Genomic DNA, 24,842 nt, shown 5'->3' with positions numbered 1-24,842 from the left:
TTCTTGCGTTCCATGACCAGGTCGAGACACTCGTCCGAGATCCACGGTTGTGTGCGACGCCGGCGGGTGGGCACAGCGGCTTGGCGCAGTCCAAGATGGCTTCCGATATTGTTTGCTCTTCTTTGTTGGCATCGTTGCTCAGGGGGAGGAGGGCGAAGCGGTTCGATAACGCAATCTGGAATTCTTGACGGCGGTCATTGTTGTTGAGGTGATGCCAGCCCAGCCTGGTTGGTTTGGGTATCGGCTTCTTTGCTCGTTGGAGCTTCAGGCGCACTCTGGCACGGACAAGATAGTGATCAGAGCCGCAGTCGGGTCCGCGCATTGCCCGGACATCTTGCAAGGATGATCGGAACCAGGTGTTGATGAGCACATAGTCGAGCAGCGCCGAGTCGTTTCCTCTTGGGTTGCGCCATGTCAGACGGTGCTTGAGCGAGTGTTGGAATAGCGTGTTCCCGAGGACCAGTTTGTTGGCGGCGGCGAATGACAGCAATCGTAGCCCGTTGTCATTCATTTTTGCATGGCCGAACTTTCCCATCGTCGATTCCCAGCCAGTGCGGTCTTCTCTGACGTGGGCGTCCATGTCGCCGGCGATCATGATCATACCGGTTTGAGGTAGGGAGTCCAGGACGTCTTGCAGGCAATCATAGAAATCATCTTTAGATGCGTCAGAGTTCATTTCGGTCGGTGCATAGACCGCGATGATGTGTAGCTTGATTGTACCGTTGACAGTTAGGACAGCGATACGGTCAGATATAGGTTGGAAGGCTACGACGCTCGCAGAAAACCGATGGTGTACCATGAAGCCGACTCCGGCTTCTCTTTTGTCGCCGCCCGAGTAATACAACGTCATCTTTTCGTCCATGGCCGGCACTTCGACAGAGACAGTGCCAGTTCCAGTCAGCCGAAGTTCCGATAGGGCCGTGAGACGTTGAGTTTTGAAAGTTCACGGGCGACGATCTCCTTCTGCCCAACATGGTGACCAGTTCTGACATTCCACGCTGCAATGTTGATCGGCATCTTGGGCGTGAGACGATGGAATTGATGGCCAGTAGTCCATTTCCCACCAGCGCCCTGGGTCCCCAGCGCTGGCGCATCGGCTGCCCCGGATGTGGTAGCATTGGTTGATAAAGCTGATCGTTGAGATTCCATTGGTTTCGAGCCAAGTTTCCCCGATTAATCGGTTCTGGTCGCCTTGGCAAGGCGACCACCCTCCTCCTTTCACAGCCGGGCTTGGGACTGTCCTTGGCGGAGTTTATTCTATTACTACCTGTAATTTATTGCAGATTACTTGTATTTGCTTAATTGTTTACTAAATATTTGAGGTGTGAAAGAAACCGCAATGGAGCAAAATATGGGTGTGTGTGGTTGGAGGATGTGTTTGTGCGTGAGTGCGCGCGCACGCACGCACGCGCGGTGGAGGGCCCAAACATTTTTCTTGAAAAACAAAAGGGGGGCCCAGCAAAAAAAGTTTGGGAACCAATGCCCTAGAAGATGGCCTTAAAACTGAAGGCTCTGCCTCCCATTCTACTTTAAAATATCAATCAGCCTGATGGAGAGTCTCAACCAGGAACTAGAGTCCACTCTCCGCTGCATCGCCAAACATAATCCGGTAACCTGGTCAACATGCCCTCCATGGGTTGAGTATGCGCAGAATTCACTCACCTCATCTGCAGCCGGTCTTTCCCCTTCCAAAGTGTCACTAGGTTACCAACCTCTGCTGTTTCCTGTGGATGTGCCGGAGTTTGCTTCGGTCCAGCATCACCTCCACCGCTGCTGTCATGTCTGGATTCAGAGTCCACGCTACATTAGACCACACGAAGTTGAAACCATCATCAGTCTGTCTGCTGTCAAGCTGAAGCTTACCTCATCCACGTGCACACACCCCACGTTACACCCAGTCCAGGCGAGCGTCCTGTGTTTTTCCACGTTTTCCCTGCTCCTCCACCTCTGGGCAGAGCCCTCATCAGTCCATCTGCTCATCTCACCTGCTGGATCCAAGACAATCAGTAAGGCAGTATTTAAGCCCAGCGTCAACATCTCTTCTCCACCAGTTCATCAGCTGAGCCCACGTTAGTCACAGCCCACTCTTGCTTCATGTTTATGGTCTCTGTGTTGTGCCTCTATCACCTCTCTGGACCATCACTCGCCTCCAGCTCTTTCTCTGGACGCTGGTTGCCATTAGTCTTCACTCTGTTCCCGGATTCATTCCTCCCCCCCGCCTGCCCTCCTGCCCACGGCTCCTGTAGATCAGATAAAACAGGTCAGACTCTCTCCACACACCCACCTTCCAGGACACCCACCCAGCCATTCCCTCTCCCCACGAGCCTCACACACTCCACCTGCCAAGCAAACCCATTCAGTATCATTGAACTCAGTGTTCAGTTCTCCTCATCGCTCTCTCGCTCTGTCCACATTGTATCTCAGATATCACACTAGTCATTCCTTCGTCGTGCCATTGTTTATCCTTGTGTTTATCAATAAAGCTTGAGAATCCTTGTCGCTGTTTTCCAGGTTTGAATCTGCACTCAGGTCCACCTGCTGTCCTCTGTGACACAATAAAATGGTCACGCTTTGAGGTTGTTGTGGTGACTTCAGTATCAAGAAAACAAATCGCAACAAATCTGAACTCAAAGGTTTATTTATTGACTCAATAAAGTCTCAGTTTGTATGTAGTTGTACTGTAAGTGTGACAGTAACAAAGTCTACACGCTACATGATGATGCAAGGTTGTTTTCAGTGAGGCGGTCTTCCTGAGACTCAAAGTGATATTCTGCAGAGTAAAACATGGTGTAGGCAGAACCTCCATCCTCTGTCTGCCGCCTCCTTCAGCTGTCCTCTGAAGCTCCACCTTTCTACATCAGCTCAGGGCTTGTAGCTTAGCTTTCACTCAGGGCTCTACAGCAGGAGGTGAGTTGATTTCTTCCTAGCTTCATACTCAGGAAATAGCAGAAACTATAACTGTAAATGGTTGAGATATCATTTTAATGCATCCACTTTATGTCCAGTCAAAAGTTAAGACTGATGTTATGACTCCCGTAGTGTGTGAATTATGTATGAAACCATATTAAAGGAGCATTAAAGCTCATTTTCTATGTAACAAAGTTAGATGTTAAACTTTCTGCTCATATAAAACTGTTGAAATGATGCATATATGCATAATATTATAGGCCGTCTGCTTATTATGTGCAGCTTAAGTAAAGCTAACAGCAAAGCTGCTGCACCGATCTCTCTATCGCTCCACTGCTCACTACTTTTGAAGGCTAACAGAGAAGCAGACTTTTCTGAATCAGGTAAAAGAATGTCTCCTCCCTCTTTTGATTCTTTCAGATTTAAGCACTGATGCAGAAACGAACCCAGCTAAAGACAAATGTCTCCAGATGAAAGTTAGTAGTATTTAGTTAGTATTTAGCTGTTCATGGATCAAACACAGCTTGGTTTGACTTCAAGGATCAATAAAAGCATCTGTGAGCTCAGAGCATCACACAGAGGCGACTGTCACCATGATTGACCTGAGTTTCTTGACCAAAGAGGAACAGGAAACCATCCTGACTGTGCTGAAACGAGATGCTGAGCTGAAGAAGCTCGAGGACCAACGTGTCCAGTGAGTCAGTCGCTCTATTGTTCAGTCACAGGAAAAACAAAGATATCGATTACTCCTTCAATCTCTTATTATCACATATGTATATACAGTGGGGCAAAAAAGTATTTAGTCAGCCACCGATTGTGCAAGTTCCCCCACTTAAAATGATGACAGAGGTCAGTAATTTGCACCAGAGGTACACTTCAACTGTGAGAGACAGAATGTGAAAAAAAAAATCCATGAATTCACATGGTAGGATTTGTAAAGAATTTATTCGTAAATCAGGGTGGAAAATAAGTATTTGGTCAATAACAAAAATACAACTCAGTACTTTGTAACATAACCTTTGTTGGCAATAACAGAGGTCAAACGTTTACTATAGGTCTTTACCAGGTTTGCACACACAGTAGCTGGTATTTTGGCCCATTCCTCCATGCAGATCTTCTCAAGAGCAGTGATGTTTTGGGGTTGTTGCCGAGCAACACGGACTTTCAACTCCCGCCACAGATTTTCTATGGGGTTGAGGTCTGGAGACTGGCTAGGCCACTCCAGGACTTTCAAATGCTTCTTACGGAGCCACTCCTTTGTTGCCCGGGCGGTGTGTTTTGGATCATTGTCATGTTGGAAGACCCAGCCTCGTTTCATCTTCAAAGTTCTCACTGATGGAAGGAGGTTTTGGCTCAAAATCTCACGATACTTGGCCCCATTCATTCTGTCCTTAACACGGATCAGTCGTCCTGTCCCCTTGGCAGAAAAACAGCCCCATAGCATGATGTTTCCACCCCCATGCTTCACAGTAGGTATGGTGTTCTTGGGATGCAACTCAGTATTCTTCTTCCTCCAAACACGACGAGTTGAGTTTATACCAAAAAGTTCTACTTTGGTTTCATCTGACCACATGACATTCTCCCAATCCTCTGCTGTATCATCCATGTGCTCTCTGGCAAACTTCAGACGGGCCTGGACATGCACTGGCTTCAGCAGCGGAACACGTCTGGCACTGCGGGATTTGATTCCCTGCCGTTGTAGTGTGTTACTGATGGTGACCTTTGTTACTTTGGTCCCAGCTCTCTGCAGGTCATTCACCAGGTCCCCCCGTGTGGTTCTGGGATCTTTGCTCACCGTTCTCATGATCATTTTGACCCCACGGGATGAGATCTTGCGTGGAGCCCCAGATCGAGGGAGATTATCAGTGGTCTTGTATGTCTTCCATTTTCTGATGATTGCTCCCACAGTTGATTTTTTCACACCAAGCTGCTTGCCTATTGTAGATTCACTCTTCCCAGTCTGGTGCAGGTCTACAATTCTTTTCCTGGTGTCCTTCGAAAGCTCTTTGGTCTTGGCCATGGCGGAGTTTGGAGTCTGACTGGTTGAGGCTGTGGACAGGTGTCTTTTATACAGATGATGAGGTCAAACAGGTGCCATTCATACAGGTAACGAGTGGGGGACAGAAAAGCTTCTTACAGAAGACGTTACAGGTCTGTGAGAGCCAGGGATTTTCCTTGTTTGAGGTGACCAAATACTTATTTTCCACCCTGATTTACGAATAAATTCTTTACAAATCCTACCATGTGAATTCATGGATTTTTTTTTCACATTCTGTCTCTCACAGTTGAAGTGTACCTCTGGTGCAAATTACTGACCTCTGTCATCATTTTAAGTGGGGGAACTTGCACAATCGGTGGCTGACTAAATACTTTTTTGCCCCACTGTATATATATATATATATGTATGTCTCCTGTACTATAGAAATGTATTAAGGGTAAGTTTATTAACTGTTATAATTGTCACTCAGAAACCTGCAGAAGTCCGCGATGAACAGAAGCCAGCTGAGATACTTGACTGGAGAGTGGTTCTATGAGACGAAGCAGCTTCGCCATCAGGATCGCATCCATGGCTCTGACATCATCAGGGCCTCCATGAGGCGCACACATCAACTGAAGACGATACGTAAGTCTGCTGCATCCTTCCAGATGTGTGATACATTAACATGCAAGATCTCTCCAAGCAAAGCCTGAAATCAAAGATCCAAAATATTTGCAACAATAAGTAGTTTTATTTCCACACAGAGTCAGGCTGCATCTACAGATCCACCCAGACTATTCATCAGCGGTGTTTTTGTCTTAGAACTCATGAAACCCAAACTGAACATTGTGTCTTTCATATTTTTGAATCACATACACCAACATTAAAGGCAACTGAGGCCTTTAATGTTGTTTTGTGTTCGTTTGTCATATTGTCGCTGACACACTAATGATTCTTGGAGTAAATTTGGTCGGTCGGCCAATTCTGAAGGTTCCCTGTTTCAGGTTTTCACAGCTGTGGATCTCTGTGGGTTCCTGGACTCCAAATACCTTTGTAACCATTTCCAGACGATAGATGTCGTTCATCTATTTTCTTAATCATTCTTAAGTTTCTTTAGATCATGACGTGCTTTTAGTGTAGTTTACTTCCTCAGAAAGTTTCTGTTTAAGAGATTTATTGATTTAACACATAGACAGTAACCGACCTGGGCGAGTGCAGTTAAACTCTGCATCAACAAAACATGGTTGTTCACAGTTCATTCATGGTTTGGATAACCTTAACTGTGATGTGCTGCAGTGGAGCTCTCCCACACATCGGCTGAGAGGTGCAGCTTTGTCAGCAGTGAAAGCAAAGACGTGTCCTCACCAGCTGTTTGCTGTGGCGTCCTCCAGGAGCCTCACATGGAGCTCAGCAGTAATCAGTGAGTATAAGATAAACAAGCCGTGATGTCACACAGATCTGTTCTTTATCAATATTTTGACTCCTGAAGTTTTCACACAGTTTGAACTGCTTCTCTCTTACAGTTAACTCACATTTCCTTACTTGAAAACACGGGAGTGTGGCATAAGCATAATCTACTTAATTTAGGGATTTTAAATCTGCCATCTCCACCATGGGGCCAGGGCCGTGGTCGCGGTATTTCCAGGTTTCCTCCCATAATCCAGGTCCTTTGAGCTCCATCACATGCTCCACTCCAGGATTATTTGCTCTTAACTGCTCTTTAGGGGACTTGTGCACTAAGTGATACTTATGACTCGCTCTGTACCGCTCACTAATCTCCTTACGAGGTCTTATACGTTCATGTTTCCACTGTTCTGGGGACAAGTCCCACAAATTCTTTGCTGCCATTAGTGAGATAAGATTTCAGACTCAAACGTTCTGCATCAGGTCTGTGAGAGTCGCTGGCTGCTGAAGAGCAAATGGTGTGTTTAGTAAATGTATTTGAACGTTACAGTTATGACAGGTACAGTTAAGCTCTGGTGGTGCAGTTTGATGGAGTCCACGTGTGCCCGGCTAAATTTACTGGTGTGTAAAATGATGGTTTTTGTTTATTAAAGGCCGAGCTGTCAAACGAGTCCAAACATCAACATTCACACTTTCTTCTGCCAGTAAATTCACAAAAGCTGTTTTTAGAAAACACTTCAAAGTTTGTTTGTTCAGTGTAAAGTTTTGTATGAAAATTAAAGAAATATTTGTAAAAAGTTACATTTTGAATCTGAGTTCACTGAATGTTTGTTTGTTCCTATCAGAGGATTTACTTCGTTTCTATGAGTCAGAGAACATGTTTGTTTAGCTCATTTAGATCATTTTACTGACTGTTTCCAGTGCATGTGTGTTATAAGGACAGCAGTGAGGTTAGGGTAGCTCAGGTGGAGGTCAGCAGGTCAGCCACTAATCAGAAGGTTGGTGGTTCGATCCCAGGCTGCCTCCTGGCTGCATGCCAAATATCCTTGGGCAAGATACTAACCCCATGTTTGCCTACTGGTGGTGGTCAGAGGGCCCGGTGGGGCCAGTGTCCGGCAGCCTCGCCTCTGTCAGTGCGCCCCAGGGCAGCTGTGGCTACAATGTAGCTGCCATCACCAGTGTGTGAATGGATATGTAAAGCGCTTTGGGGTCCTTAGGGACAAGTAAAGTGATATACAAATACAGACCATTTACACGGGCACTTTCCAAACAAAAGTTAAAAAGTGTGAATCTGTTTATCTCGACTTTTGCTTTGTCAACACATCGTGTTCTTTGTTTACAGTCATCAAAATCAGAAGCTCGATGAAACCCAACAAGAAACTCTGAAATCACAGCCTCGCATGAAGGTTTGTTTCTGTAATTGAGAGAAATGACTGTAGGTTCATGTTACAGTGGCTGCGTGTGTTGTGTTGTAATCTTCTTCTAGTTGCAGATAAGAAACCCGTTCAACAGCGAGCCTGAACAGGAGAGTCAGGCATCGGAGGAAGCAGTGAATCAAACACAAACAGAGGAATGTGAGTTATTATGGAAACATTATATTCTGGTTATTAGAATATATATTGTGACTGGAAGTGGATTATTTTATGAAGAAGTCCGTCAACAAACAGTACATACAGACAGATTTCTGGCTGTTTGAGGAGACCAGATGTCATGTGACCTCATGTTTAAAAACCCTGCGTCTGCCATAAACAGTGTTGGGGAGTAACGGAATACATGTACCGCCGTTACGTATTTAAAATACAAAATATGAGTAACTGTATTCCGTTACAGTTACCGTTTAAAAAGGTGGTATTTAGAATACAGTTACTTTGTTGAAATAAATGGATTACACGGCGGTACTTCCCTGTTTCATATTGTGGCGGGTCAGGACTGTTTGGGTTTTGTTTGACAGCTACGTTCTGTTGTTCCAGGCAGCGTTACGGTTGCCATGGTTACAGGGTGACGCTCTCTCTCTGCGTGTTTCCTGGGTGAGAGAGCGCCTGTTGTTGTTGTGCTAAGCTAACAGGCAGAATGCTACAGGTATAGCTCTAAAGAATGTAGCATCATGGGCAGTGTAGTCCGTGCTGCAGGGAGAATGGACTGCCATACCCGTTATGTGTCTGTGCGCGAGGGAGGGAGAAAAAGGAAAAGTACGAGCTGTCATCGAGCAGAAACGGGAGCTGGAAGCATGTAAATATAATAATAACCACTGCAGCCAAGAAGAGAGCCTGACGAGCCCAGCTGTAAGTAAGCTATTAAGACTCGACTGTACACCGTGTTCGTGTTTTCCTCTGAAACAATAAGTTCTGTTGGAGCAGCCTTTCAACGCCTCTCTCTGTCTCTGCTAGCAAAGTTGACCCAGACAACAAAGTAAAGCTAGTTTTCAGCTACGAGCCGACACGAACCCACCGTATTAGCCAGAGGTCCCTTTACTACGGTTCGGAGCCGCGGACCTTCAGTAACAGTAATAAATCACAGCAATAGTACATTCATGTAGTTGTAAACAGCATGATAATATATTAAGTAATCCAAAGTATTCAGAATACGTTACTCTCATTGAGTAACGTAACGGAATACGTTACAGAATACATTTTGGGGCATGTAATCTGTAATCTGTAATGGAATACATTTTAAAAGTAACCTTCCCAACACTGGCCATAAACAGCATGTCTGACACGAGCAGCGGCTGGACGGCAGGTTGATGCTCACACTGGCTGTTTATTTCTTACAACTTTACCTTATTGTGACTCAGAAATCCCCCCAAAATAACAAACTTTTACTTGTTGAAACAACGTTGAGCTGGGCTCTTGAATTCTCTGAATCACTGGCTGTAAAATGAGCTTTGAGCAGTGAGCAGAGATTTTCTCAGGGGTTGTTCAAAGGAAATCCAAATACCAGGCTGCCAGCATCGCTGGGGAATTACAGAGATGTACATTCCAGAGCTCTAATCTGCACGGCATGACTTTGGGTCTGGAAAACTTTCACAGAAATAAACGACCAAAGATAACAATGACAGTTCAGACACGGCACAATAGGTCATCTGGGCCAGATGTGCTACACGGGGCAGCGCTGTAACAAATATGCTGATAGGTGTGCAGCAACCAAGAGAGAAATATAAATGCAACGTGGATCTCAGTGCAGCTGTGATGTAAACAACATAAAGAACAATCCTGCGCTTGTGTCATAGCAGGAGACTGCTGACGGGTCGTCACAAAAGACTGAACACAGCGTCTTTGCAGATTCATGAAAAGACAAACACATACAGAGCTGCTCCAGTCCTCATCTGTGAGGACACGGATGACTCAGGCTCAGAGTTCTGGACCACAAGAGAACATCGTATCTTTTGACCCTTTAAAATCCCAAAAGCAAGAACAGGATGTACAAGTTCCTCTTCCAAGGTAATCAAGCTCCACTCTTCAAGAGGACAGACCCACAGATCAGACAGTATAAGCACATCTGTAGGAGGAAGCCTCAGTAATGAAGAAGTTTCCTTTCAGTCTCACATCATCAATCATTTGATCACAGAGAAAAATCAAATGGAGAGACGGTAACATCTTCATACAAAACCACGGTGCTAACAGACACAGAGTCTCAGAGTGTAGACAGACGAGCTGAGGAGCTCCTGCAGTCCTGCAGCTGTACAGTCAATATGTTACCAGCTCAAAGTCCCAGCAAATCTGAATCTTTCACATTTGAAGAAGATGATGAAGGAATCAACAAGATCTCAGACCTGCCACCAAAAGGTAATTCAACAGGAATCCTGCAGTGCTGAGGAAGGCTCTCGCTTTAAACCCTGAGACAGCAGCACTATGTTAGGCCACAGAAAGCTGCTGGTCCCTCTGTTTACTGACTGCACAGAGTGATGATCGACACAGACCACAGAGTCCACTTAGAGATTTTGTAGGACACCAAAGTGACAGTTTCACTGGTGTAAAACAAACACAGACACTCCAGTCCAGACTCAGCTAGCGTCTGCTGTGGGCAGATTCAGTGAGCTTTTACATCAAGATCATGACTGACAGACACAAATATTATCTCAATATTAGGTTTTCTGTTTTCACACAAAAAGCACACAACATCACAGTTTTTACTATTTGTTTTCTTAATGAATCCTTGTTATAAACCTTTCTTTGAATGATTTCTGTCCATAACTGAAGAATAATTGCTTAGTTTTTAGCTGTTGTTAGACTCTCACGGTGATAAATACAATATATGCCAAAAGTTCACTTAGCACATCCCAAATACTTGAATAGAGTGATGTGATGAGTGAGACCAGATCAGAGTACAGTTGTTATTAAGTGCATGTGCAGTGGTGTGCAGAACAATGTAGAGTCCAGTCCTGCACCTGGTTCAGGCTCAGATAGTCTGGGGAAGAAGCTCCTCCTCTTTACCTTATTGGCCTTAAGGGAGTGGAAGTGCTTCCCTGACCTCAACAGTGAGAAGAGTCCATTTTCCGGACGAGAGAGGTCTTTCATTATCTTCCTCTGTTTGCACCACTTGGACTGCAGGTTACCAACTTTCTGCAGATTCGTACAGACCTCCAAACTTCACGTGGCCTTCAGATTAGCTCAAGAAAAGTCTGTAGAAAGCTTCATGGAGTGGGTTTCCATGGCCGAGCAGTTGCATCCAAACCTGACGTCACTAAGTGCAAAGTGTCAGCTGTTTGATGTCAAGCATGCTGCCGCTGGAATCTCGAGCATCGAAGCGTCAATCCCATGGATGAGTCTGGGTTTCGCAGTTGCCGGGTGAACTGTCCTCTGCCAAGTGTAGATTTTGATGGAGGTGGGATTATGATGTCGGGTTGTTTTACAGGAGCTGCACTTGGCCTCCTAGTAGGACAACTGCTCCCAGCTGTGTGGGAACAGTCTGGGGATGGCACTTTCCTGTTTCAACCTGACTGTGCAGCCGTGCACAGACACTTATTAAACCCGATGATAGAACAGAGAAAACCCGACTCATAGTAGTCAAAACATTTTATATTTCTTTTTATTCAATCATCTTCCAGAAGAGAGACACCTGCACAACCCAAACACCAGCTGCAAGAGCTCTAACATTAGAATCATAAACTGTCTCATATAGGTTTGATTTTGGTACTTTACACGTCACACAGTTTCAAACATTGCTTATATGGCAAAGTTCCTCTTTTCTGTGTCTTATCTATTAATATGGCTGTGCACTAAAACTTCCTGTTTTTCAGTCTGGCTGAGCACTTTGTGAGTCGACAGTGGCCTTGCTCTACAAGCCTTCATTATTAAAGTACATAAAACTGTACAATAAGAGAATAAGGATACTAAGGATATTAATTTCATGACAGACTCCTGACCACAACCCGATAGACCACCCTATGAGTGTGTGTGTGTGAGTGTGAGTGGTTTAAGTAGTTTTTCCTTTTTGTTTTCTTTCTGACTGTTACATCACTGACAGTAAAGTAAACACAGACTTGTTTGTCTCTACAGTGATTTTTGTTTACATGTAAATCTGATGTTGATTGTAATATATTTGATCTAACAAAAGTAATTTGTTTTGTTTATTGTTGATGTTGATTGACAGAAATAAATAATTGTTACTTTGCATATCAACAGCTCGGTGTTGGTTCCTACAGCTGATTTTTTATTTTTATTTGTGGTAGGTTCCAGGAGGAGCTCCAGTCCCATCACGCCAGCCCTGAGACGGTTATCCTCACGGAGCAGGTCTTCATCCGAAAGTCTGGAAAATCTGAGCCTGACCTCACAAACGAGTAACGACCATCCCTGCACGCGCAACAGCCCCCTTTAAAACTGAATCAGTATCATTAGTACAGATCACTGCAGTCACACTTCAGTGTGTGCAGCTGATCTGTAGGTCAGAATGTAAATGTGACTGCTCGGTAAAGATTTTCAGAGGTACAACCAAAGAAATCTTGACGCCACCTTTCTGAGTACTTTCTCCTGGTTCCCAGAGAACCCAGTTCAAGCCAACGAATGCATCTAAGTATGGACGGCAATAAAGATAAACATGAAGTTATCTTTATACACATTTTAATCAGGATGCAAAAGATGGCTGAGCCGTGATTTCAACATCAGCATACGTTTGTATTCACTGCACAATATTAAACTTCCTCTCTTCCACCAAAAGCTTCCACACTCTGCAGCTCGAGGCTGATGAAGAGCAGCGTGTCAGAACCCGTCCTTCTGTACAACAAGGTAAATTAGCCTTGGTCGACTCGTGCATGGATGGAGCTGTACGCTGTGTCTGACCTGGTGCTTCTCTTTGCTCTGACAGAAGGACAGTGCAGGCCCTCTGGAGACCAGCATGAGAGCTGAAACAAACACCAGCAGCTCCACGTATAGTCTAACGTCCTCTGTATGTCACATAATGCTTCCTATTGACACAATGTGTCGATTACATTGAAAGACTGAATGCTGATTTGTCACTTTTTAAAGATTAGAAAGCAAAACCTGGTAGTTTGGTTTGTTTGCTAATGTGCAGATGCAATGTTGCTGTTATATGGGAGCGATAGACTGGAACCTGTTACAGAGTGAATAAACATAACATACAATGCAAAAGTCACAGTTTTCACTTTAAATAAAAAGGCCTGAATATCAGAGGTTTTTTGTTTCCTCTGATTGACTGAACAGGTCAGCAGCAGCATTTGTCCTGCAGACTCTGCTGAAATCAGCGTCCAGGGAAGCATCCAGTTTGCTGTGAACTACATCCAGAAGCTTGGAGAGCTTCATGTTTTTGTGATGCACTGCAGAGATCTGGCCTCAGCTGACAGAAAGAAACATCGCTCTGACCCGTAAGTGCTGAACGTTGAACCACGTTTAACCAACAGTTTGAAACATGAATCACGTTTGCTAAAGATGTATGTTCTTGACATAAAGTGTCAAATATTCACAAAGTAAATCAAGTTTAGAACAAGAGTTTAACTCTGCTGTGCATTCACAGGTATGTGAAATGTTATCTTCTTCCAGACAAAACTAAGCTGGGAAAGAGAAAAACCAGTGTGAAAAAGAGGACATTAAACCCCACCTACAACGAAATCCTGACGGTGAGAGCGCCATATTTAATCTTTTACACATGTTTGTGTAAACACTGAGCTCTTGTTCAGCTGAAAAAATTAAAATGAATTTATTCATTTTATTCAAAACGTGTCCGGTTGTACTTGTTTCATGATTCCAGCTGTTAAATTTACTGGCTGTGGTTCGTTTCCTTTTATTAACGTCTGCTCAGTGAACACCAGCTTTATAAACCCTGTTCATGAAAGAAGTAGCTCATTCTTATACATCATTATCACATCTGTGCAAAACGTTGGGATGGGGCAACAAAACGGCAGAAAACTGAGCAGCACTGAGAAGAAACAGTCAAAGGAGCTTGCAAAGAAAAGCGTCTGGACTTCTTTAAGAAGTCCAGACGCTTTTCTTTGCAAGCTCCTTTGACTACGATGACCTGGATGACTGAGAACCTTCACAGACACTGAGAAGAAACAGGTTTTTCACCTAGTTTGGTTAACTAGCTCCTTACTTACTATCGGTCAGTAACATGACTGGATATAGAGAGACCTTTGAGAGGCAGGATTTAAAAAATGTGCAAAAAACTCCACGAATTGTGGAAAAACTTGATTATCAACAGTAGTTAAAATCACCAGAGAGTCCAAGAATCTGGAGAAATCTCGTGCACAGAGATCTGAGGTTGTATTTATATAACATCCAGTCAACAAGCAGCTTTTAACAGGTTAAAACCACAGACTGACCAGACAAAGGCAGCCAGCTGTTACAGCTGTCTGTCTGAGAGCAGGATGGAGTGGTTGGACTTGTAATCAGAGATGGGCAGTAACGCGTTACTGTAATCCGATTACTTTTTTCAAGTAACGAGTCCCTACCCTCACCTATGGCCACGAGCTGTGGGTAGTGACCGAAAGGACGAGATCGCGGATACAAGCGGCGGAAATGAGCTTCCTCCGAAGGGTGGCTGGCATCTCCCTTAGAGATAGGGTGAGAAGTTCGGCTATCCGGGAGGGGCTCAGAGTAGAGCCGCTGCTGCTCCACATCGAAAGGAGCCAGCTGAGGTGGTTTGGGCATCTGACAAGGATGCCCCCTGGGCGCCTCCTGGGTGAGGTGTTCCAGGCATGTCCCACCGGGAGGAGGCCCCGGGGCAGACCCAGGACACGCTGGAGAGATTATATCTCTCGGCTGGCCTGGGAACGCCTTGGTGTTCCCCCGGATGAGCTGGAGGAGGTGGCTGGGGAGAGGGAGGTCTGGGCCTCTTTGCTTAGGCTGCTGCCCCCGCGACCCGGCCCCGGATAAAGCGGATGAAGATGGATGGATGGAAGTAACGAGTAAAGTAAGGGATTACTATTGCAAAAACGGTAATTAGATCACCGTTACTTTCCCGTAGGAACGCTGCGTTACTGCGTTACTAAAACCGTGATTTTTTTGGGAGAATGTCTCATGACAGTGACGTAAGCGAGTGCGACGTCCGTGACAACAGCTGTGTGCAGATCAACAATGGATCATATATCGAGTGCAGAGAGAGTATGAGCGTGCAGCGTTTAAAGCGTGGAAGTACTGACCTTACTTTGAGTTTGATTCCATAAAAAGTGACAAAAACATTAGTGTCCGTTGTGCGTGGGAAGAAAACTTCTTTTTACAGCGAAAAAACCCCTAAACTTCCAAACAAGCACCGAGTAGCTACGACGTAATGGGAAACTCACAGAGAAACTCGCGGATTCTTCCACTGACCGCTGCACACCTGCACCAGGGTAACCCTCCGCCTGCCCCACTCCTGCTTTACAGGTGAAAATAGAGCAACAGGACCGCTAGTCTTTATTTATTTTCTGCTGTGTTTTACTTGCATCTATTTGAAAGACTGAGTGTAAACACACAAAAAATATTTTATTTTATGTGCTGGAATGTGCAGAAAATAGGTTTAAATGTTAAACTAATTTCTTCCAGTCAGAGAATGTTGCAGATAATTAAATTTTTGCTTGATGCATAAAGTTAAAAGATTAAAACTAATAAAACAAGTTTTAAAAAGAGACTTTTCCATTTGATTACATTTTGTATGATGATTATGTAGAAAAAGTAGAATTGGGCTGAAAGATCTATCACTTTATCACCTATTCAGGTTGTAAATCGTGTTTTTAAAAAGTAACTAAGTAACTAAGTAATTAATTACTTTTGAAAATAAGTAATCAGTAAAGTACTTTTTGGGGGAAGTAATCAGTAATTAGTTACTGATTACTTTTTTCAAGTAACTTGACCAACACTGTTTGTACCTGCAGATCAGAACCATGCAGCTACAGATCTGCAGATATTTACATAAAGACACCAGGATGGAGGTCAGAGAGGCAAAGCCCAAACTAAGGGGGAAGATGACCCAGTTCATAACATTAGAAGCTTATAAATAACAATGAAAGAGGAGAGAAGGAACACATCACATCTCAGCAGGCCTAACAGTTTAGCAGCAAAACTGAGGGGCTGTTCAGGACGATCTGATCGAGCCCTGAGTGAACACAAGCTTTATGTTAAAAGTGTCTCCTGAAACCGAACTTTGAGGAACTCCAGGAAGCAAACAATCCTGCGCTGTAAGAACAAAGTGCTCCACTGGTATTTCAAAATATTCTAAATATTAGTTGTTCAAAGGAAGTATGATAAAGGACTAACCTTTGGTAATCATGATGGGCATCAATGAGTCGAGTGCGGCTTACATAGTTTTTATGCTGACAATATCATAGAAACAGGGTTTTACAGGATGCATTAGCATCTAAGGATAATAAGCTCTGCTTCTGTTCATCGTCTTTTCCCGTTTCACAGTTTAAAGTAACGATGCCGGAGTTGAAAACTCAGAGTCTGAGCGTTTCAGTGTGGCACGACAGCAGCTTCGGACGCAACCAATTCCTGGGTGACGTGAACCTGAATCTGTTGGAGTGGGACTTCAGCAACACACAGATGAATGAATATGCATTAAAAACCAGGGTAAAGGCTTAATTATTAAGCATTATGTGAATATTGTCGCAGTTATTAGACGTTTACTCAGCGTAATCCTTCAGGTGTCAGCACCAGCCTCGGCACCAGCTCCCTCGTGTCTCATCGACAGCAGAGCACAGATGAGAGTCGCTCTGAGGTTCCTGCCGCAGACATCCCTCAGTGAGGCTTTCCTTTTGATCAGCTCTCTCCCTTTATGTTCGTCATTTATATTACTTATTGTGGTCTTATTGCACGCACAGGTAGAACGTCTACGATGGAAAGCGCTGAGGTGCAGATTTGGGTGAAAGACTGCAAGAATCTTCCGCCGGTTCGAGGCCTCGTTATCGACCCATTTGTGAAATGGTAGGAAACAGTTCACTGTGTGCTGAGATCCAAAGTCTGAACCGTGAAATAACAAAACCAAAATAAACCGTATTTTCTTGTTTAATTATGTTATTTCAATCAAACTGGTTTATTTCAAATAGTTTCTCCATTTAATTTCAGTTCAGTTCAGTTTCAGTTATACAGCACCAAACCACAGCAACCCTAAGGTGCTTTATGTTGTAAGGTAGACCCGACAATAAAACGTTAATAAAAACACAATCGCGACAGAGTGGAGACAGTTGTGTGATTGGTTGCAGTTGGAGTCCTGAAGCAGCAGCTAATTATAAAAGTGACGTAAAAAGTCAAAAAGAGCAAAGTGTCAAAGTGAGAACGCCTGCTTCCTGTAAAATTATCACACAATTAACTGATTATTTGTTTTACGTTAAGTGAACATCATCTAGTTTTGGACTAATGACCTTACAAAAGCAATTATTTGAAAACATCACTGATCCATTGCAGTGCACCCGTCATCAATAGCTCCAAACCTGCCTGCAGCACAGATTTGGCACAATATACAAACAGAGTGAAACCCAGAATCAGAACTCACAGAGGTCACAATCACAGCTTTACTGCTGCTGACAAAGGTGACAAAGAACAGAAAAATACAAAACTAAACAGTAACAGGACATCGTCTACAATAAGGAGAACACAACAACACAGCGAGACGCACACACTACATACACAAGAAGGTGATTAAGGGAAGGGGAGACACGTGGGCACACAGCTGGACTAAATCATGACTAATGCAACACAGGAAGCAAACGAGACTGAAGACTATCAAAGTAAAACAGGAAGTAACACACACTGAGACACATGAACTGAACAGTGAGACTTGGGATAAACAGACATGGAGACTCGACTGGGAGACTGCACATAAGTAACATCATGAGAAACCAAGGACTAGAAGCAAAGACAAACTTAGAAACACAAAGTAGTAAAATTATATTCACAACAGACTTAAAGATCAATCATCTCTAATGAAACAATCATGAGTCCGTAATAAATTCAAAAACTGGGTCACAGACCCAGGATTGTGACTTATTTATTAGTTACCATGTCTTATTTACTGATTTCATTATGATTACTTTGCACAAGTGTTTCAGTGCGCTCCTTCCAAATGAATTGTTTCTACCTCTGCCTGTCCTGCTGCTGCAGTGCTCTACGTCCTGATACAAGCCGGAGGAGCCGACAGAGAACCCGCGTAGTGACAAGGACAGCCAATCCCATGTTTAACCACACCATGGTGTATGACGGCGTCCGACCAGAGGATCTCAGGGAGGTCTGCGTTGAGCTCACAGTGTGGGATCATGGCCGACTCGACAATCACTACATCGGAGGTCTGAGGCTCGGCCTGGGAACAGGTGAAAGTTTGCTCCATCGTCAGACTATCAAGTACAAATGTGAGCTATGCAAACTCTTTTCCACCTGGCCTCCACTTCTCCACCCAGTACAGTCTCAATCCGATTATTAAGTGATGACGTGACGAATCCTACTTCCGGGCCTAAAGTAGTCTGCATTTAATATGCTTTTGTGTTGTTAACATGTTTAATGTTTTGTATTTTCTTCTATTTAATCTCAAAAAGCTCCTAAAACAGTCAGTGATCACTGTTGACCTCCCTCGGCTTTTATTACCGCTAATCATTTATTTAAGCTCAGTTTTTAAAACCTTAGGATGTAGCTACAGCCCAGCCCATGCAGCAGTATATGAATGACTAACCTTGTATTGTGGATGAATTATCTCAGTTGTTCTCCTGGCTGAAGTTTGGTCCTTTTACAGCATCCTGCCATGCGATTACATTTGTTCCTGACCACCGAGAACACTCACGTTAACTTTTATCCAGTGGAAAAAAAGTTAGCTTGTTTATATTATGCTAACATAGCTGTGTCGCTAGCGGTCACGTAGCACATCATTATATACCAGCTAGCCAAACTTCAGTAACCCTACAAACGTCACTGCTGTTTAGTTTTCTGTCTTCATTGATGTTGGAAGTGATAACAGAGCTGTACGTTTGAATTTGTTTCCGAAACCCCGCAGTCAGGACATGCTATATTGTATTTAGATAGAAGCTAGCGAGCTAACTTCCTGCTAACTTCTAACTCTGTTAAATGTCATAAATTCCGTTTTCATGGATGTTAAACTCAATTGTTACAGCTGGTAGAGCAGAACGCTGATCATTTTATTAAAGATGAAAGACTTAAGACAGTTTTTCAACTCTCAGTAATGCCATAGTGATCGTTTGATATATGGACCTGCAGCGGAGTTTAGGCCCAGACACGGCTAGTGACGTCAGACTTAACGACCGGATACCTGACATGATAGGGCGGGGCCAGGTTTCACAATGAGCTCACCCGAAACCCTGGCTGATTGGGACCCACACCCAGTTTCACACCTTGGCTCGTGTGATTAGGTAGAGGATCATCAGGGGGTCCTTTGTCCCTCTCGGTGGGAAACTCCCACAGAGCTTAAATCTGGGACTCTCCACCATTTGACCCTAGAACTGAAGAAGCTTCTCGGATGAAGGTGAAACGTCTTCAAGTCACTTAAAGAAGTCCAGACGCTTTTCTTTGCAAGCTCCTTAGAGAATATAAGGAGCAGGAAGCAAAGGCCCTGTTGTCAAAGGGTCAGAGGGAGGTTACACTGTGGTCTACAGCAGACCAGAGGTGGGCAAACGGTTTGGCACAAGGGCTTTAAAGACAGGTGTATGGGGATGGGGTAAAGTAACCTAACTTACGCCATCCCCACCTAAGGTGAATTACGTACATGCTTTATTCAATATTACTGGGAACCATGTTGTTGGTCACAGTATCGATGCTTGGTGTCAGTTTAGTTGTGGCAATTCTCAGGATTTTGGTGTTCATCAGTTTTCTGGGCTTTGTGCTTTATTAAGATAACTCTTTATTGTCACAGTCATCCATGGTTCAATAGTACAATGAAACAGGAAAACTGTCCCACATCAGCACTACCACACCACACAGTAACTTAAGTAATAAAAAGAAAAAAAATGAGTGTATATTTATTGCACCTTGTTCTAAATATAAATATTATTATTGTTATTGTTGTTACCCCCTAAAAACGTCCAGGGAGGTATCCAGTCAGGTCAGCTGTTAGCATTGATCAGGGCTGTTGTCCTGTTGTAAAAGCTGTCCTTGAGTCTGTTTGTTCGGGACCTCAGCAGCCTGAACCTCCTGCCAGACGGCAGCAGCTTAAACACCCGGTGTCCTGGGTGTTTACCGTCCTGTAGGATGCTGCGTGCCCTCCTGAGACAGCGAGTGCTGTACAGGTCCTTCAGGGAGGGAAGAGGATGTCCAACGATTTTTTGGGCCATATTGATGACCCTCTGGAGTGCCTTTCTGTGTGCTGTGGTGCAGCTGGAGAACCACACACCGATGCAGTATATCAGCACACTTTCAATGCAGCAGCGGTAGAAGACGGTCAGCAGCTCCTTCTTCAGGTCCATTTTTCTGAGGATTCTCAGAAAGTGGAGACGCTGTTGGGCCTTCTTTAAAACCGCAGAGGTGTTTGAGCTCCATTGGAGGTCTGTGTCTATTAGAGATGGACCGATCCGATATTACGTATCGGTATCGGTATCGGACACAAAAAAGTGGTATCGTGCCATCTCTAGTGTCTATGTGCACTCCCAGGAACATGAAACTGGACACGCACTTCCTGTTGATGCTGACAGGCTGCAGCTCAGACTTCCTCCTTCTGAAGTCGACTACCGGCTCTTTTGTCTTGTTGGTACTGAGGTCCAGGTTGTTGTCTGCACACCAATCTGACAGCCTCTGAACCTCAGCTCTGTACGCCGTCGTCTCCCCCAGAGATGGTGTTCAGTGAAAGTTTGCTCACACATGTAAGTAGAGCCAAACAACACCAGCATCTTCATCTCTTGGAGGTTTGGAGGCTGCAGCTTTATCCCGTTTCATGGAGTTAAACTTTAGAAACTTCTTTAGAATAGAGTAAAAGATCTATCAGTTTACATCGTAACTCCTGTAGTGCTGTTTTAGGGTCCAGTAACTGAAGTCAATTCTCAGTCTTTTCAAAACCTGAGAATTGGCTGCAGAGTTGTGCAGATCTTCCCTGTTTCAGAGGAAACGAGCGAATGTGTCGCCCAAAATGTGTCTTGAGAATGAAGCAAATCATTTTGGCTTTGAAGGCTTTCACATTATATTTCATGCACACATTGATGTTTGTGTTGTAGCTTTGTGTTCTGCACATTCATGTATGTATCTCCTGTTTTGAACTTCGGCACTAGCTGAGATACTCATCCCAAAGTTAACAAGTCGACCTTAGAGTGGTGAAGTAAGTTGTGGTGGTCAGCATTCGTTTGTGCCGAGGAAAAACACATCCAACTCCGGGTTTTCCTCTTTCACTTTGTCCTGGATTCTTGTCAGCATCTCAATGTTTTTACTGTCAAGTTCAGCAATACTGCAGTGACCTTCACAGCCGTGGGTGTTTATATCGTGACGTGGACAGTACTGCTACAACCACAAGCAGTAATACTCCTGGGAAACATTTAGGAAAACTGGTGGGAATGTCGTGTGTATCCGGCATGGGGCGCTGTCATTTACAGACTTACTACACTTTATATTCAAACCTTTTAAATGTTTTTAAAAGGGTTTCTGAGACTTTACAGAATCATAATGTTGAAGCTTTCATGCAGATGTTCACTTACAGCAAATAAAGCCGAGGTTGTGCTCACCAAACGAGCAAAATGATGCTGGCACTTTATGGTTATTGCTGATTTATTCTGTTTGAAGCACAAATTTATTGTTAAACTGCACTAATGTTTTTATTCAGTAAAATTCAGTTCATTATTTAGTGGTCCTGTCAGAGAAAGGTGCGTTTGGGATACAACAGGCACTCTGATAATCATGATCTTTGTGCGTTTCTCTCAAACATGGCAGGAACATGTGCTGCTGTCTGAGCCAGTGGTTCTCAAACTGTGCACCACCTCAGAAAATACCTGGCCACCCTTATGATTAAAGTACAGTAGTATCAGCCTATTTAACAACAGTTTACACGAGACTATTTTAATTCTTATATGAATGTTATTTAACTGCCATAAACAGTCATAACTGTACTTGACCATCATGTGACAAACTGACTGCATTAAAACATTCAACATCTTCATGAAAACAATCAAAACAGAAACAACAAATTTCCCACTAATAACGATCGATCTTATCTTATTTGGTGGTCATTGGCAACTTGGCCTCCGTACCTAAAGGGACGTGCATGGCTCTGTGAGCTCACCTTCAGCCTTAAAGCCGACCTTCTCATAGATACGTGGTGCAAATGGAAAGAGAAAGCACACGGCCGTGTCTGAACGTGCCGGGTATTCGCTGTGCAGTGAACATGTGATGGTTTCATGCATTCATTACTAAGAACATCGCCGCACTCTGCGCACAGCGTCCGGGGCTCATCCTCTGAACTTGATGTGACTTCTTCACGTCTTCACGTTTGATGCTATCACGCACCAGAAGTTTCACGGGTATTGCTGAAGTTGCTACTCGCACTTGTGCTGGTTTCACTGTCGCCGGCTTCAGTTTCTGCTGTGCTGGTCAAAATATTCACTACAGTTCTCCTTTTGATACTTCCTGTTTGGAGCCAGGATCGCTTTGCTTTGAACTTGCCATCATGACTCAGTTTGTCAGCCCTTTGAGCTACTAGTCAGGTTGGCCTAGTCAGTGCCTGTTGAATACAGCTTTTCAAAAAAAAGACAAAATCTAGTTTAAACTCAATTTCGTTTATCTTGCAGTATTTAATGTCTGCATATTTTAAATAATTATTTAATCTTTAAAAAAGTCTTGAAGACTTCCTGCGTACCACTAGGGGGAGCCCATGTGCCATCAGTGGTACGCGTGCCACAGATTGAGAACGACTGTAAGCAAAGAAACTGAATGAACTAAATGTCAGATCATCAGTGGAAAGGACTCTGCATATTTGTAAGTTGCACTTTATTATAAACTCAAGATGACGTCACAAGGTTTACAGATATATTAACTCCAGTTTTATTAACATACCAAATATTCTGTTATACTGTGATTACATTTTTGTAAAGGAGGAAACACATCAGTGGGATTCACACAGGTGGCATTACTGTGATCTTTGCCGCGATGACTGTTAATTAGTTTGGAAAGCCGGCGCTTAAATGGACTACCACACAGTGCTCCCACAGCAGACTGACCTCATTAATCACCCTGAATGTTTAAACGAGCGTTTCCAGTTCATCACTCTTCCTATTGTTGGTAGTTTTGAGAGCACGTGCTCTCCTCAGGAGAAGTTGTCACTTTCAACAAAAACTAAACATTCAAGTAGGAAAACCTTAAATGTTTGGACATCACAGTAATCTAGACATCACTTTATCTTCTAATGTCCCGTTTTTGTGAAAGGCAGGAGGTGCCTGGGAGACACAAAGGCTGCTTTGTGACTGCCACACACAGTCCTGTGAGTTAGCCCAAACATAAGAGTCACACCCATCTGCACACATCAAGCTAATACTGGTCTAATGCACTGGTGCAGCCCGAGGGGAGCGGCCACCATCCCCACGACTCATGAGACTTTACATGCTGATGTTAACGTGTTTAGGTTACAGTCTGATAACAGCTGTTCCAGTTAACTTGTGTTCATGTCTCACTGTTATTGTTAATGTACAACGGGCATCACAGCTGTGTTTGTTCAGTGTGGCAATGAGCACAGTGGCTGAGACTGATGTGCCTCTGGTCACTGTTTCTGTTTGGTTGATGCTAATAAAGCTTTTTGTTTGGTTGGTGTAAAGAACACAGGACCTGCAAGTACAGGCAGAGCTGTAGGCAGCTATCCGTGGCTCAAGACGTTTGCAAGGAAATTTAAAGGATAAATATTTGTTTATAACAGTAAAAATGTCGTTTATGCTCATAATTCAAACTGAAGTGTGAACCAGTAATAAACTAACAAACAATGAGCTCAATGAAAAATGATGTTTTAGCAGCCTCACACACAACCTCCACATCTGGCAGCTGCATCTATCGCTTCGGCCTCTTGATGAAACCTGTCATACAAATCCCTCTGTGACCTCAGAACTGTCATTAATGCCTCTAACAAACATCAGGAGCTGAGCTGTGTCTTAATTATGATGTCTTGATGTTGGAATCATAAATATGTGGACAGAATAAATTTGCCTTGGTAAAGGTCAGAAGTGTTTGGAGTGCATCATCTAGTGACATCTACCTGGTATTGCAGGAAAATGCAGCAAAACACAGGAAAAAGTTAAATAAATATTTAACTTTTTAGGGAAATTTTGTAGTTTTGTAAATGTTTGATAGGCTGGATTAAACAGCCTAACTGGCCACCGTTTGTCCACAAATGCCATAAAGTTAAAGGTCAAACTTGTGTCTAACTTTTCATAGTCCTTCCTTTAGTTTGTTTAAAGCTTTACTGTAATGTTCCTGTTAATTCCTGTTCATTTTACCCTAACGACAGGACAAATAATACATTTCACCTGTAGATACTATCTTCAAATTTATGTCACTATTAATAGATTTTATTGTAAAATGTTTTATTATCATTTTTGCCTGTTGCTCCATCTTTTACTCTTCTATGGTTATAAACACCAATACAGTACATCGTGTCACTCAGTGAAATGAGTGTACTGTCTGTGCTTGTCTGTGCAGGGGAGAGTTACGGTGTGGAAGTGTCCTGGATGGATTCAACGACAGATGAAGCTGATTTATGGCGGAGGATGTTACGCTCTGATGGTGAATGGGTGGAGGATGTTTTACCTCTGAGGATGCTGATGATGCCAAAGAGCATTTCAAAGTGACACTGTATAAAATGTATTGATTAATGTGTAGAAACTACACAGTATATACTTTTAGATGATCCACATCCACAACTAGGTTTTGTTGTCCAAATCACATGTTAAATTCATTGTTTAATAAGAAATGCAGAAATGATCATCTATGATGTAAGCATCAATGAACTGTATAGTATGATCAATACAGCAAGCAATAAACAGAATGTTCATTTCACTTTTGGTTTGGTGGTGAAATAATGATTTCATTCACGACAGACAACACTTGGAAATTTAGATTTCTGACCTCATAACTGGAGATAATAACTATTATCAAAACCATACACACTAACCCCAGAGGCAATGATCTCACTGGATCCTCACATTTAGTTCTGTGTATTGCTGCGACAG

At 43.5% G+C, this 24,842-nt stretch overlaps 1 protein-coding gene across 1 annotated transcript; it reads left to right on the top strand.

The window, feature by feature from the left end:
- The first annotated feature begins 3,473 nt into the window (after positions 1-3,473).
- sytl2a (synaptotagmin-like 2a) lies at positions 3,474-24,669 on the top strand. The gene is made up of 15 exons (XM_087847001.1): positions 3,474-3,601; positions 5,376-5,530; positions 6,182-6,305; positions 7,632-7,695; positions 7,776-7,863; positions 11,958-12,065; positions 12,443-12,510; positions 12,590-12,670; positions 12,946-13,106; positions 13,256-13,358; positions 16,123-16,284; positions 16,359-16,455; positions 16,536-16,638; positions 17,815-18,020; positions 24,313-24,669. Exons 1-15 carry the CDS (start codon positions 3,501-3,503, stop codon positions 24,459-24,461), a joined length of 1,770 nt encoding a protein of 589 aa, XP_087703127.1. The 5' UTR covers positions 3,474-3,500; the 3' UTR covers positions 24,462-24,669.
- Positions 24,670-24,842: the final 173 nt, after the last annotated feature.

This window comes from Neolamprologus brichardi, chromosome 10 (genome assembly GCF_056152115.1).
Source record: "Neolamprologus brichardi isolate AB-2024 chromosome 10, ASM5615211v1, whole genome shotgun sequence".
NCBI lineage: Eukaryota > Metazoa > Chordata > Actinopteri > Cichliformes > Cichlidae > Neolamprologus > Neolamprologus brichardi.
The sequence above is the reverse complement of the archived record's forward strand: the minus strand, read 5'-3'. Positions and strand labels throughout refer to the sequence as shown.

What these genes read in the sequence shown, in the direction of transcription:
- sytl2a (XM_087847001.1), top strand. Translation starts at nt 3,501, where the DNA reads ATGATTGACCTGAGTTTCTTGACCAAAGAGGAACAGGAAACCATCCTG. An exon ending in ATGGAGCTCAGCAGTAATCA is followed by an intron (nt 6,306 to 7,631) that starts GTGAGTATAAGA and finishes CTTTGTTTACAG; the next exon opens with TCATCAAAATCAGAAGCTCG. An exon ending in CCTGCCGCAGACATCCCTCA is followed by an intron (nt 16,456 to 16,535) that starts GTGAGGCTTTCC and finishes TTGCACGCACAG; the next exon opens with GTAGAACGTCTACGATGGAA.